Source organism: Asparagus officinalis, chromosome 6, assembly GCF_001876935.1.
Source record: "Asparagus officinalis chromosome 6, Aspof.V1, whole genome shotgun sequence".
NCBI lineage: Eukaryota > Viridiplantae > Streptophyta > Magnoliopsida > Asparagales > Asparagaceae > Asparagus > Asparagus officinalis.
In genome coordinates, this window is record NC_033799.1 from 10,437,254 (window position 1) to 10,452,581 (window position 15,328).

A 15,328-nucleotide genomic window follows, 5' to 3' on the forward strand; every position below is an offset into this window, starting at 1 on the left:
CCCCCCCAAAAAAAAAAAAAAAAAAAAGAAGAAGAAAAAACCCAGTAATTTAATAGTTATGTTTTCTTTGCTCTTGCTTTCCAGTACAAATATGAACAGTTCAGTATGTTGTTTAGTTTTTGGGTAAATTTCACACTACCTCACCCACGCCACACACACTATGTCAGGGGATTTTTTTTTACAAATCCACGAATACTTTTACCCATTAAACAGCTAAAATTTCTGCCACATAACTCTCAGGATAACAAGAACGCCTCTCATACCAAAAATAACAATTTGTCCTGATTGGTATCACAAATTTGAGTAACAGAAAACAATATTAAAATGGCTACAACATAATAGAGGTAGAAACCTACTTTGCATGAGATGCCTAAATGTTGGGTTATATTTGTTAAGAGTAGTATTACATGCTATTGCACATCCAATATATTTTGTATGTAATATTTTAAGTATTAATTAAGTTTTATCGTTATACGTATTGTTTGGATATCTTTTATATAATTTATATTATCTTTAGAAATTGTTTAGTTAGATGATGCATTGTGATGGCCACTTGCTTAGAGATATGATCTAATTCAGATATTTCTTAAATTTGAGCTTAACATATAACTAGTAAATGATAGCTTTGGTATAACAAGTTATTACGCATGACACCAACATTATGTGAGATGTGGTGGTGGGAGTCAGCTACTGGGAATAAAGATTCCCCGAGCGTATGTCATAAGTACATATTGTGATATGTGTAGCACTAGACCACATTTTGAATCTCTAGGACGAGTCGCCTAAGATATAGGAAATTTGAATTGCTACATAGTCTCTTAGACTTGATGATATTGTTATTTTCGATTTGATAATTTAGTATATATACTCTGATATGATGGTTAAGCTTATTTTACAAGTAGTATACAACCTGAAATATTAGGTTGGTAGATTTCATTTAGGAAAATGGTGGATATCTAGATAGGATCCTGTATACTCATTTTGATAATTTAATTTATTATGCATATCCCATGAAGGTATTGAATTCTCATCGACGGGTGAATTTTTAAAAATTATTTTTAAAAATTATTTTTTCATAAAAATATTTTGATGTTTCAAAATAAATTTTTTATGTTCATGGGGATTGCAATTTTAGGCATGAGCAAATAGTTGTCTTGTTCTACTCAATAAAATTGCCTAAAATAAATCGATACTGGAGGGGACTAAATCTAAGATAATATTATTTATTAATATTTAACCCCATATTATAGAAGAGCTTTTATAAACAGTTAGTTAGATAGGGATTTGGTTGTTAAATTAAAATTATTAATTTGATTAATAATTAGTTCTCGATACGGGGCCCAATTGGTCTCAGTAATGTCATTAGAAGAGGTTTATATGCAATACAATTCTATTTCTATTCTTAATTGTTATGAAAATGATATTCTATCTTTAATTGTTATAGAAAGAGTTTTAAATAATTAAGAATTATTTTAAAATTGAAATATATAGGGCAAGTACTCCAATCTTATATATAGGGTTCATAGGTAGCTTTATGAAAAAAGAACAAGAAATAGATAAATAGAAAATGGAGAACGTATCTTTTAGTATTGCTCATCTTCGGTGACGGATAGATTTCAATTAGAGGCTTTTTTTTCTTAAGGAAGCTATTTCAAATTGATCTTTGGTCAAATTATTGAGGAAGTTTAAAAAACGTTTCAGGTATTCTTATAAACTTTAGTCAATTTTGATTAATTTACATGATATGCATATTCCGCTGCTTTGTATGTCATGTTTTCGAGTAATATTTAGTCCACAGAGAGAGAGAATAATGATTTTTTTTTTTTGACCTGGGGGCATTTTCGGTGCTTTTCGGATTATCTACCCTTCGGTAAGAAAAACAAAGCGTTAGCTGATATGCGTAGAAAATGTGCAAGTATTCGGGGTTCCGTTTAATGTACCATTCTTTTCATTTTCTTAATTTGTTTTTTTTTTAAATTAATTCCTTGTAATATACTCTGTTGTTTGTGCCTTGTTCCAATATTGCCGTTGGTTGATGGGACGTTGGGACCGAAGAAGTAGTTTCTTTGTTTTTTCCGTGCAAAGTCCTCGACAGATTTTTTTATTGTTTGGAGCTCTTTGAGATCAGTTAAAGTTGCTTTTGGATTTATCATGACTTTTGCCTCCCGGTTGCTATGACTTTTGTGATGTGAACTTTCATATTTGCGTGTACCCTAATTTTTACTTCAATCTATTCTTTCCCTTCAAATATCAGTTTATGCTAACGGCTTAATGTCACTATATTATTACTGTCTGCTGTGTCGTCCAAATTCCTTTTTTTTTTTTTAATCAGATGTTGTTCAAATTCTTTTGTAGATGCACATTGTGAGCAAAGCATGGCACGTCAATTACACATTCTTTTGAAATAATAATAATAATGACCTTTTTCCATGAAACAGTTGAAAACCTTTACCCCCGAATTCTTTTCTTGTTTCCTCTCTTCCCAGAATGAAATTTGCTTCAATGTTTAGGGGCTGTTTAGTTAATTCACCTACAACAACATTGAAGCTTTTATCTTGAATATTTGAGGCCCACCACATGAATCATCCATTAATTATAATATTATCACTTTTTCAAATTGATGAATTAAGAGGTCTCTGTTATACATGACCAAAATATCTTAGTCGATTCCCTCTAGTTTTATCCTTAATAGGAGAAAACTCTAATTTACTACAGGTATACTCATTTCTTATCATATCTTTTAGTATAAATCTACAAGACCATCACAACATTTTGACCCATAAAAGCGTTGTTAGTTTTATAATCGTCCTGTAGGATTTTTCTTTTAGTTTTATTAGCATTATAAGATCACATAGGAGTTCCAAAGCACTCCTTCATTTCAACCATTTTGATTTGATTCAATGAATAATAACATTCTCAATCTCACAATCATGCTCAATGATTGATCCAAAATAACAAAAATAATTGTTGGGAACATGGTTGATGTTACAATATCTCTTGTATTTTGATGATAACAAATCATTGTTTATCTAACATATTTTACTGCAGATTCAAGATATACATCTCAAAGCAACAATCAAGATATTAAGGCTATATCAAAGAAAAGATTTCAAAGATCAAAAAGAGGAAGTTAATCAAGTCACTTTGCGATTCAAGAAGAAAATATACTTTACAAGAGTGATGTAATTTTGTCTTTTCTTTTAGAATCTTTGTACAAGCCTTGATCACACACACAACACACACTACTCACTTAGAAGATCATAGAAAATATTCTAAGTATAATCCTAATTTTAATCAACATATGAATAAGTTATTAAACTATTGAAAATATCAAAAATATGGTTTCTGGCCGACCAAAGATAGGTCTGGTCGACCAGATATAACTGAACCAGAAACAGAGTCAGAAAAATCTCTGTCTGGTCGACCAGAGGCTACAGACTCGGACAGATTCCAGAATTTCTCTGTCTGGTCGACCAGGCCTAAATCTGGTCGACCAGACAACCATTCTAACAGCTATATTTTTCAAATGAATATGAACGTTTTGTGAACGTTTTTGGCAGTTATTTTTGAATATTTTTGAACGAAAATTATACCTATAAATAGGTGTTAAGTTCTGAAAATTTATCTCTTAATCCTTTCTATAAACTTGAGTTTTTCTTAACTTCTTAAGATCATTTTGAAGAGAAAAACTGCATAAAAATTTCAGTTTTGTTCTTGATAAAAGTTCCACCACTCTAGAACAAAAATCATCCCTATAGCCTATTGTAAGTCACTCACATCTACACATCAAGGCTTATAGGAAGAGAAAGTTGTACCATCTTGTTTTTGATTTGATAATCTCTTGAAAGAAGAGATTCTTGTGGCATTGGCAATTGAAGATTGTCAAAGTTGAACGGTTTGTTTGCGGGTTGCAATTGCTTGCTGTTTTTGCAAGTGGAAATAGTGGAGAAACCTCAAGCGAGGCTTGGGGACTGGATGTAGGTCTGGAGGACCGAACCAGTATAAATCCTTGTGTTTGCGTATGCAATTTTCTGTGATTGTCTACACATTGGTTTGATCTTTCTTACTCTTTGTGATATTATTTTATTGAAATTTAAAGTTTCCGCATTAGATTTCATAAACACTATTCAACCCCCCCTTCTAGTGTTTGAGTGCCATTGCAGCGATCCTTCAATAATTACTTTATTTTTGACCATCAATATATGCTATAGGCTCTTTTCTTTTCTTGATTTTACTAAAAATGCACTTCATCTATTCTATTTTTGTTCTACTAATTTCAAGACATTTAGATTGAAGAGCATGTCTCCAACTTTCTAGTTTAGAAAATATATCTTTTCTAGTTTCATCAACTAATTCTATATCATCTATAAATAATATGCGCCATAAAATTTGAGATTTCATACTGAATGCACCTAGTAAATTGGTTAATAATTAATGCAAAAAAATAAAGACTTAAGACCAATCCTTAGTGTAAACATGTGATAAGAGGATATAGTTCAGTCTCTCCTTATTAGTTTTTACTCTAGTTATTGCTCTATCATGCATATCTTTCACCACATTAATATATATATTAGATACATATTTCTTTTTTAGAACCCACTACATTAACTCTCTACGCACTCAATCACAATCATAAATTTTTTCTTCTAAATCTATGAAAACTATATATACGTGGATCCTTTCTCTTCTCTCTATATCTTTCCATTGACCATTTTAAAGTATGTATCCGTAGTTGACCTCTCAGACATTAATTTTTAGATATACTTATCTCTTTTCGTAGTCTTTGCTCAATTACTCCCTCTCAAAGTTTCATAATATGATTCATGAATTTTATACTATGACAATTGTTTGGTTAATTTACCTAAAATCAACAAAACAAAAAAGGAAATCTGACAAAGTAACCACTTAAAAGATTTCATCGATTTTCTTAAAAAATAATCTGAAATGGATTTCCTAGATTTTGGATTGAATTAACCAATGTTTCACCAAATTTATCCAGTTTTTGAATATTAGGATTCGATAGTATTAGTGGTCTGGGAGCTCTAAAATTTAAAATTTTGTGAATTGGTTTGGTTAAATTTCAGGTCCGACACAAACTAAGTTGACACTTACAAGTAGGGGTGCATTCCGTCTGGATACGACTTGGATATGATGCTTACTATATCCATATCCACTTATTCATTTTGGATACGGATACAGATACGAATATGGATATACCTCGGTAAGGAAAATTCATATTCATATCCGCTAAAATTGGATACCGATACAGATATACATGAGGATATATAAGCGAATATGCATGAGGATATAAAACGGATAAGAGAAAACTAGATAATGTTGAAAAATATAGTTCATGCGATACAAAAGAGTTCATTAATATATTCAATATATCTAAAAAGCTAAAATTAGACATCTTGATCGTCAAACTTAACCTCATATCCATAATCTAAAGACTAATACCATTGTAACAATATCACTAATATGTATTCATATATTTCACTACAAAACCATACCCGTAACCATATCCTATCGGTTATAGATTTGAGTAACCATATCCGCATCCGTTAATACGGTGACAGATATTTCCTCGGATAGGGATACTGTTTAGCACCCTACTCAGAGGGCTAATTTAAGATATATGTTTTACTGTTCTAACAACAATTTATTATGACTTAACAGTTGATACCTGCAATAATGGCTTTAGTATTGAGACATATATAGCGCCAAAGTCTTTATTCTCAAGTCCTTGAAGACAGCATATATATATGCATTTCAAGTTAATTGTGTACTACATTGATCATTTTCTGCAACTGAACTCTATATTCACCATCTTTTGTTAAAAAAAAAAATCATCCACTATAATCATACCCTTCTTCTTGATTTCATTTTGTGTCGGTTCTTATTGCACAAGACAAAAGGTGACCAGAAATGAAAAGCATAAAGGTGCAAGCAATGATATTCCCTATCCGATCTCGCAATCAAAGCTTACCCAACATCCGAACGCATGTTCCAGCACCAACGCCAAGTCTACTCATCCCGTTAGAGCCGAAGGGGCCTCATCACAAGATCATAATCTCTTCATCACATTCATGTGTCCACATCATTAATTAGGGCTTTTGATTAGTATAAAATTACTATCATACGTTCTGATCGTTCAAACATAAATCTCTTCGTCACGCCTCTACAACTAGCTACCGCATTTTATCGTCACATCTCGACTACTCCCATCACATTTTGATTGTCAAACTTGCTCTTTCCAATCTAACACAGAAATATCCCAACAAAGTTCTCCAAGTCGATATCCCAAAAGGTCGATGATGCGCACCCCGCCACCCCGCCAATGAAGCCATCATTAACAAACTAAACCTTTGCCACTAGGCAATAGATGGGTATAAACTAAACCGTAATCCTTAGATCCCCTGGGCACGACAAAAAGAAATAAATCCAAATCCAACCCATAATCCCCTTTTTGCGTTAGCTAGATCGCTCCCATCTTAATCTAAACATCTCATGATGTACCCTCAATCATTCCTCGGCCCATCACCCCCCCAAGTTGCAACGGTCACTAAAATAATCCCTCCATGGGAAAAAATAACCACCATAAATACACCTCAGCACCTCTCGGTTCGCCGTACCCATTCCTCCTCAACCGGGCCCCACCCCGGGCCTGCTTTTTTACTCCACGCGTCACCCTCCCATCGGCCGCCCTCAAAGAATCCTAAGCCCCCTCCGTTCCCGTTTCAATACCCTTTCCTCTATAAATTATTCCCCCTTTTTTTTTCTTCTCCCTCACTCTCGCTCACTCGCTCACTCGCTCAATTCGTGACGCAATGGCGACGTATCGGCCGGTATTCGTTCTTGCGCTCATTCTCGTAGCGGGGCCGGTTTCTCGGCCGAGCTACGCTGCTCACGACTACAGCGATGCTCTCCACAAGAGCATTCTCTTCTTTGAGGGCCAGCGCTCGGGCAAGCTCCCCCACAACCAGAGGCTGACGTGGCGCCGTGACTCAGCCCTGCACGACGGCGCTCAGGACGGGGTAAGCTCACCGCTCGTCTTACCGCGGTTACCTCCCTTCAAACTTTGGGCTCGTAAAATCACCTCGATCATGTATATTGAATGGCTTTCAAACACATTATGTGTACTTAGCAAAATGTAGCAATTTAACGCAAGATAAAGAATCAGAGTACTTTTGTTGCATGGATTGGAAAAGAAACGGGAGTAAAACTTCGGGTTTTCACAATTTAAAAAAAAACCCACCGAGATTTTTATTTATCTAACGGCGCCGTTAATCTTGACGGCAGGTGGACCTAACGGGGGGCTACTACGACGCCGGGGACAACATTAAATTCGGCTTCCCAATGGCGTTCACGGCGACACTAATGGCGTGGGGCATCATCGACTTCGGCAAAAACATGGGGCCCCACCTTAACGACGCCTTAACGGCGTTAAGGTGGGCCACGGACTATCTGTTGAAGACGACGGCGACGCCTAACGTCGTTTACGTTCAGGTCGGCGACGCGTTCAGGGATCACTCGTGTTGGGAGAGGCCCGAGGACATGGCCCCGAGGAGGTGTATAGGTCGACGGAAATCATCCGGGTTCGGATGTAGCCGGCGAGACCGCGGCGGCGCTGGCCGCGCTTCGATCGTCTTCCGCTACGGGATCCGGCGTATTCCGGGGTTTTGCTCGAGCGGCCGTTAAGGTGAGTGTCACGTGTGTTTCTCTCGTGGCGCTTTTTTTTTTAGGTTCGCGAATTTTTTTTTTTTTTGTTTGCTACGAGAATGCGACTGGCTGGAGAAGGGAACAGTACGGAAGGGCATAAAAGTGGTTGGTCACGTGCATTTCTCGTGCGTGGTCTTACGTACTGCTGTAGCAGCCTGCAGTGTTTTGCAGCTTTGCTATCTCGTGCACTGTTTTTACAAAAGTTTCCCTTTTTCTTTTTTTTTAATTTACAAAAAAATGCCTTCTTATTATGAAAGAGGAACTTCCTGGTTGCTCACGCGCAAACAATTCCAAAGGCTTCGCACATTCTGCATTTTTGATATTTTGTGCACTTTGTTATATATAAATTTATCTTTTTATCGTGGACTATTATTTCTCACAACACCGTTGTGGAGAAGTTGATTATATTAGAAGGGTTAAAATGACATTTCCAAAAAGGTCGTTATATCAGTATATAGAAATTTTCACCTGTTCTAAAGGGAAAAATTATAAAAATTAACAAGAAATCACATTGAAATTATACTACTATATAATGTACCGAATGAGGGTATGCGGAAGTTGCTTATATGCTTAAAATTTCTAATGTGTAATGGATTTTTTTTTGCAATTTTCTGGCTTAATACGTAAATATACTTTCAAAAGTGGGCCTTATACAAAATTCCCTTCCCTTTGGCAGGTATTCGAGTTCGCGGACAAACACCGCGGGGCATACAGCAGCAGCCTCCGTAACGCGGTATGCCCGTTCTACTGTGACTTCGACGGTTACCAGGTAACCTCACCGCCAAATTAATCCCAACCATCCAATTCTCCCACCCCAAAATCTAACGGTCTGGATCTAATAACAGGACGAGCTTCTATGGGGCGCAGCGTGGCTTCACAAAGCATCACGGAAGCGAGAATACCGAGAGTACATAAAAGTGAACGAGCAGATTTTGGGAGCTGGAGATAGCATTAATGAGTTTGGATGGGATAATAAGCACGCTGGGATTAATGTGCTAATCTCCAAGGTATAAGTACGGCTTTATTGCAGCTTTACTATAATTAACTTTTATTCCGCGGTGACCGGATCCATCGCTGTTGGTTACTGTTGCTCCATAAATCGGTGCAAATGTTTGTCTTGTCCTGGTTCCGGGCACCGCGCTTGTGCGTTGGTGATCGCAACTGGTTGGAGTTTGTGGGTGTCGGGTGGAATTGCGGGTTGACCGTTTCTTTTGAAGCCATTTTGCATGCTGGTCTATGGAAACACAGATATTGCATTTTAAACCATAAAATTGGACGAGAACATGTAAATCCTTAATTCATAAAATGTCTAAACCCGGCTATAGACACATGAGAACCTGTCTTGGCCCGTATCTGATTAATAATAGCAAAGGAAATTTACATATAGTAAATGCCCGTATCTGATTCATATCCGATTTCGAGGTTTTAGTGGGATTATCTAATTAATGCGACCCAATTATCTAACTTTTTTCGGTACAGTGTTAAAATAAAATATGTAAATTAACTTTTGTTTGTGGTGGTTAATGAAACAGGAAGTGCTGATGGGAAAAGATGATTACTTCCAGTCCTTTAAGACAAGAGCGGACAACTTTATTTGCTCGTTACTCCCGGGAATATCTCGGCACCCTCAAATCCAGTACTCCCCAGGTTTTTATATTTATATTGTTATCTCATTAATTATTCCACTTGTATTTAATTGTAGAAAGTTACCCTTCAATGCCATGATGCCAGCTAGCTAATGGGGATAATAAACCTATCCTTTTGTCTTCCAATGGGAGAATTTTAGGAGGTTTGCTGTTTAAGGCGGGAGGGAGTAACATGCAGCACGTGACATCCCTCTCGTTCTTGCTCCTCGCTTATTCCAATTACCTCAGCCATGCCAACGGTCACGTGCCTTGTGGTGGGGACTCGGCGTCGCCAGCTCAGCTAAAGCGAGTCGCAAAAAGACAGGTATAATAAGTTATTGTGTTATATACAAAAAATTAGATACATGTGCCCGAGTTTAAGAATACTTGTTGATACTTGTGAATTAATTTACTTATTATTAGAAATTGTATTTAACAATTATACAAAACTAAATGTGAAAAAAAAAAAATTAAGAGTTGGTCTCATTTTCTTCTTCTAATTATCGTATAATAATTTATGTGGATATCCGCCCCTATCTTTACTTTGGTAGTGCTTAACATCCATCAACTCATTAATTAGCATTTAACTTCTTGTTAGCACCTTTCTCACTGATGAACTAGGGAGGGCTAAGGCTAATATATGAGTTTTTAGGTATCAAAAGAAAAATGTCTCAAGGACCCTAAGATAAAGGACCCTGAGTTGGGCATGTGACGTGTCGCCTCCCTGTCCCGTAATGCACTGTTTATGAACAGTGTATCACGGGACAGGGAGACAACACCTCACTTGTCCTATGCAGGGTCCCCTATTTTGGTGTCCCTATAGCAGCTCTCGTATCAAAATAAAGATATATATTAGGATCTGCACTATGTTCTTTATTTAATATTAAAGTATAGAAATACAACTAATTTTCCCAAATAGTAAATTGAATTACTAATTAATACTTCTATTTGTTTCATGGACAAGAAGAAAGCAAGTCTTAATATTTCCAAATCGTATATTATACTCATCAATTATCCGGTCCTTATGTGGTCCATTTCTTAAAAATTAATGGCAATCAATGTGTATATCGTTACGGCCTTACGGGGCAATAATACTATTATGATTACTATATAGAGAAGGAAAGTAAAAAGTCAGCATGCTTGAATATACATTTAGGTTGATACTAATTAAACTAAGGTACGAACAATTATATCTTATTTGTTTATAATAAAATTTTCATAAATTTAGGTTGACTACATTCTCGGAGACAACCCACTACGTATGTCATACATGGTCGGGTACGGTCAGCATTATCCTCGCCGCATCCACCACCGTGGCAGCTCCCTTCCCTCTGTTAGGGCCCACCCAGCACATATCGGGTGCAAAGCGGGCACAAACTACTACTTAACTCAAGCTCCGAACCCGAATCTCTTAACGGGCGCAGTCGTAGGTGGACCCTCAAACATTTCGGATTCGTTCCCGGATGCCCGGCCCGTTTTCCAGCAGTCCGAGCCCACTACTTACATTAATGCCCCGCTTTTGGGATTGCTGGCTTATTTCTCTGCCCACACCACTCTCACGTGACGAAGGACTTATGACTGGGGGCGTTTCTGTTTGTTTGGTGATGATTAAATTTGTTTCGGGGTAATATTATTGTGATTGATTGATTGGAAAATGACGAGGAATGAAATTCAATGAAACGGATATTAATTGTGAAACTTTGGATTATCGTTTTTACAACATTAGATTTAACTTCGGGTAATAATTTTAATATTTAATTATACAAATGATCCAATTAACATTTAATTACAAAATCTACTAACCTTCTGTCGCGTTATCTTTTTGCTAGAAAGTAGTTTTTTTTTGTTTGTTTTTAAAAAAAATATTTATTTAATACGCGCTGGATAGACAATCACGTGTGTCAATATGTTAATTTGAATATGAATTCCCTGAAAACTATCTGTATGCGAGCGAACTTTTCTGAATTTTAAATCTGTATCCCCTAACCGGGAACAGTTGTAGCCTTGTAGGCAGACCCTCTAACAGTTCGGATTCATTCCTTGATACCCAACCCGTTTTCCAACAACCCGAACCCACTACTTGCACCTTCACTGTTGGGACTGTATGGGTGCGTATCTCTCCGCCAACTCCTCTCTCACGTGACGGGAGATGAATTGTGGAGGAGGGTGTTTTGTGCTTTTTTGATGATTAAATTTGTTTCGAGGGGGTCGATGTAATAATATTAATGCGATTGATTGATTGATGGGAGAAGGACAATAATGCTCTGTATACTGAATTGGAAATGATTTTTAATCAAAGTTTCCTTTTCAGGGAGTGGCTTTTATTGCTTGTGTCAGAACTCAGTATGTTTTGCTCAGACGAGCACGTGAGGGGTTTGACTCATTGCTAACTAACTCAGCTCTAGTTGACTGAGGAAGTTGACACTTGAAACGGTTCGGATTTTTTGGGTTTGGCTCGATTGCGATGGCTCCGAGACTGAATCATTAAATGCGACTGTTCATTGGGGGGTTTGTTTGGATGTGGGATTTGTATTTTTGGATTTGCGATGATGAAGAAATTCAAGCAACTATACACTCATGCTGCTAGTTTTGTGTTTGTTTTGTAATGTAATGAAGTGGAAAAATACTAAGTTTGGAAAAGAATCCAAACGTTCTTACTTGTTCGCTAGAAATTGAAACTATTAGAAAGAGATGTGTCCAGTTATCACTAATGTAGTATGCCAGTTATTTAGTCACTGTGGTATTCTCAAATAAATGAAGAAAAAAAATTAAATAGGAAAATATTTTTAACTAGTTTTTTTTTTTCTGTAACCTCTTTTGAGTAATTTTTAATTAAATGGAACCTGCTAACATAGGAAAAGAATGATCTAATTGTTTACACATGCAAATCCTATTTTCAAATCCTTGAAACAAACGAGGCTATTATTACGTGAATGTGATTCCTTATTGTAACTTTTTATGTGGCATGCTTATTTCAACTAAATTCAAGAGAATCCATGAGGTGAGTTTAAATTAGACTTTCTCTATTGTGAAAAACTAGCATTTTTTTTTTCATTTTGCCATAAACTTTAACAGTTGTAAAAGTGAATTTCTTAGTTTCTTTAAGCGCTCTTAACAGAACATCAAAATTTCGTCCTTCTATCTAGAAAAGTTCTTGTACAATAAAACACCATGTGAAAACATGGGAGTACTTGGGATTAACATGAGAAGATAATGAAGATTAGTTTAATCTTATAGAGAATTATGATATCTTTTCTGATTTAAAGAAGTCAATTTTGTTCAATGTTAACGATTGTTAAGAAGGAAAGAGAGAGGGAGAATCGCGAAGGTGAATATGTCTCGCTCGAGTAATGGTCAGCAAGACCCGAAAAAGTTTGTAACAGTTTGATAAAAAGCATATCTTAACTCAAGCATGCTGTAAAGGGTGATGGAGGTTCACATTTTCAAGTGTAATTAACCTGGGAACAAGTACTGATACCGCAATGATTACTTGTTATCGCACTAATCACAAATAATGGTCTAATTTAAAGCTCTGAGATGAGAAATTAATGGCCAACACTTGATAATTTAAAGCTTTTTAGAAAAAAAATGGTTCCTTCATGGAGTCGAGATATACTCTACATACACGCTACCATGCGAAGCTCAGAGCGCCAGGGCTAAACGACGAAACAGCAGCGCGTGAGTTAACTCATGTCTGCTCGAATTTCATAGTTAATGGACAGTTGGGCCTAATTGCGGATTCTATATTTCACTTACAAGTTGGACCTTAGCCGTAGGCCCATAACTAATTCTTATGATAAATGATAAATAATGAATGACGGGCTCCGTACTTTGTTTGACTAGTTCAATTCTGTCTAAAGGCCACGAACAAAATCCCTTCCCCTTCCTGTTCTGCTAATGATAGAAGGTAAATTTTTTTATCTGATTCTGGATCCTGAATCTTATTTACAATTTTTTAAAATTTTGGTATATTTTCTTTTTCTGAATTGTTACCCATTGAATCATAGGTGAATTGATTCAACAGCTGGGGTCTATCCGCACCAATAGAACTGCAAGGGACGCCTATCTGCCTCTACAAAACATTTTCTACTTTATAAGAAGTAAAAGCGATTGGCTCGATGGGGCCTATCCGCACCAATAGAACTGCTGAGTCTTTCTTCGTTGCTAATGTATAAAGGTTAAGCCAACCGAAGGTGTGTAAGTAGTTTAAGCTGACTAAATTAGTTAAGGGGTAAATTTGATATGGTGGGCTTTTTTTGCGAAACCATGATAGAAATGAAGAAATGAAAGAAATTAGTTTAAGCTAACTAAATTAGTTAATTGGGCTCTCATAAACTAAGTTGTGACTTATGTAAGTTGGCTTCAATTTGAATGATGGTAGGTTTAAGTGGGCTGGGCACTTTTCCGCATTAGAAATGAAGAAATGAACTGAGGAGTTTTGCAATGTACACAGAAATTAATGTGTATCGTCACAACTAGTCGTAGCGAATTCTTTTTATTAGAAAGATAAAACATGGTTTCATAAATATGTAGAAAATAAGGGTTAAATGGTTCTTAAATACTTTATTCTTTCACCATCTTTATACTTAAATATCTTAACTTGAAAAAGTAACAGTTTAATACTCTAAGTTGTAAAAAATTAGCACATTAATTTCTTTTGATAGTTGTCATGGAAATATTCTTAGGAATATGTCCCGACAACTAACAGAAAATATTAATGTGCTACTTTCTTACAACTTGGGGTATTAAAGTATCATTTTCTTACAATTCTGGATATTAAAGTGCCACTTTTTACAACTTAGAATATTTTATTCTAAAGGTGGTGAAATAATAGGGTATTTAAGTGCTAGATTTTACAACATAAAGGACTAAAGTGTTACTTTTTTATAACTTAGGATGTCGGAGTCTTACTTACAACTTAAAATATTTAATTGTAAATATGATGAAACATTAAAGTACTTTAAGTGCCATTCATTTAGCCAGAAAACAAGCGAGGCTAATAGAATCACGGAAAGAAAAGTCTCATGCGCACACTGTAATTCGATATATGCGAATAATTTCTTAAATGAGAGTGACTAGAGTCGATCAATATGTTTACTATATATATTTGATAAACCTAAGATTAGACTCTAAAGTATCATCAATATTGTCCTTAGATTAATTAGTTAATTTAAAGGTGAGGATAATTCAATGTCTAATCCGTACATATATTAGCTTGAATATTCATATGCATGCGGACACTACTATTTTACTTACACATTCATATCATCTGTATCCATATCTTACCACTTACCAAGTATAGATTAAATAATAATCATTGTTCTATCAGATACATATACAAATAAATCCATAAATATGCATATCCATCATCCCTATGCGCGAGCGTACGCACACATAAGAGCAAACAAAGAGTAAGTAGCCTGTAGCCAAGTAGGTCCATGATCTTAGCTAGGATGGTCGTTTTGTTAGATAAAATCAAATAAGTTATAAGTTATAGCATGCAAAAATCTAAAATAAGAAAAACAAGAAAATCTGCATGATCGGGAGCAGTCGTGTAAACATTGCCCTAGAAGATTAAGGACCCGCCTATTGCCCTTGACGCAGATGATCCCCTCTCCTCTAGCGGTAAAACCCCCCGGAATCGGCCGGTCTTTGAACACGGGCGAGAGTGCAGAGCTTCTGCTCAGATGAAGACGGTTGCCCAAGGTAAAAACTAAAAGTTACACGAAAATAATTGCTTTGAAGAACATAGGAGAAGAGAAGAATTTGCTTTCGTTTCTGTGTTTTTCCAAAGGGGTCTTCGGTTGTATATATAGGGTTTTAGAGAGCTGTTACAAACCCCAACAATCAATTCGGTAACCTTCGCCAAATCCGCAGCCGTTACCCTCAAATTTTGCAGCTGTTGCGCACGCAAAAAAACGTGTAAAAATAAAGTTTGGAAAACAAAAAACGTGTGCCTGCGGCGTGGCGAGACGTGCGTT

The 15,328-nt window shown here is 36.1% G+C and overlaps 1 protein-coding gene across 1 annotated transcript; it reads left to right on the plus strand.

The window, feature by feature from the left end:
- On the plus strand, positions 6,708 to 11,045 carry LOC109844754 (endoglucanase 17-like). The gene is given in 10 exon segments (XM_020413866.1): positions 6,708 to 7,037; positions 7,303 to 7,577; positions 7,579 to 7,634; positions 7,637 to 7,654; positions 7,657 to 7,715; positions 8,399 to 8,491; positions 8,568 to 8,729; positions 9,255 to 9,369; positions 9,509 to 9,672; positions 10,576 to 11,045. Coding segments are annotated over 10 exon segments (1,485 nt in total). The 5' UTR covers positions 6,708 to 6,830; the 3' UTR covers positions 10,912 to 11,045.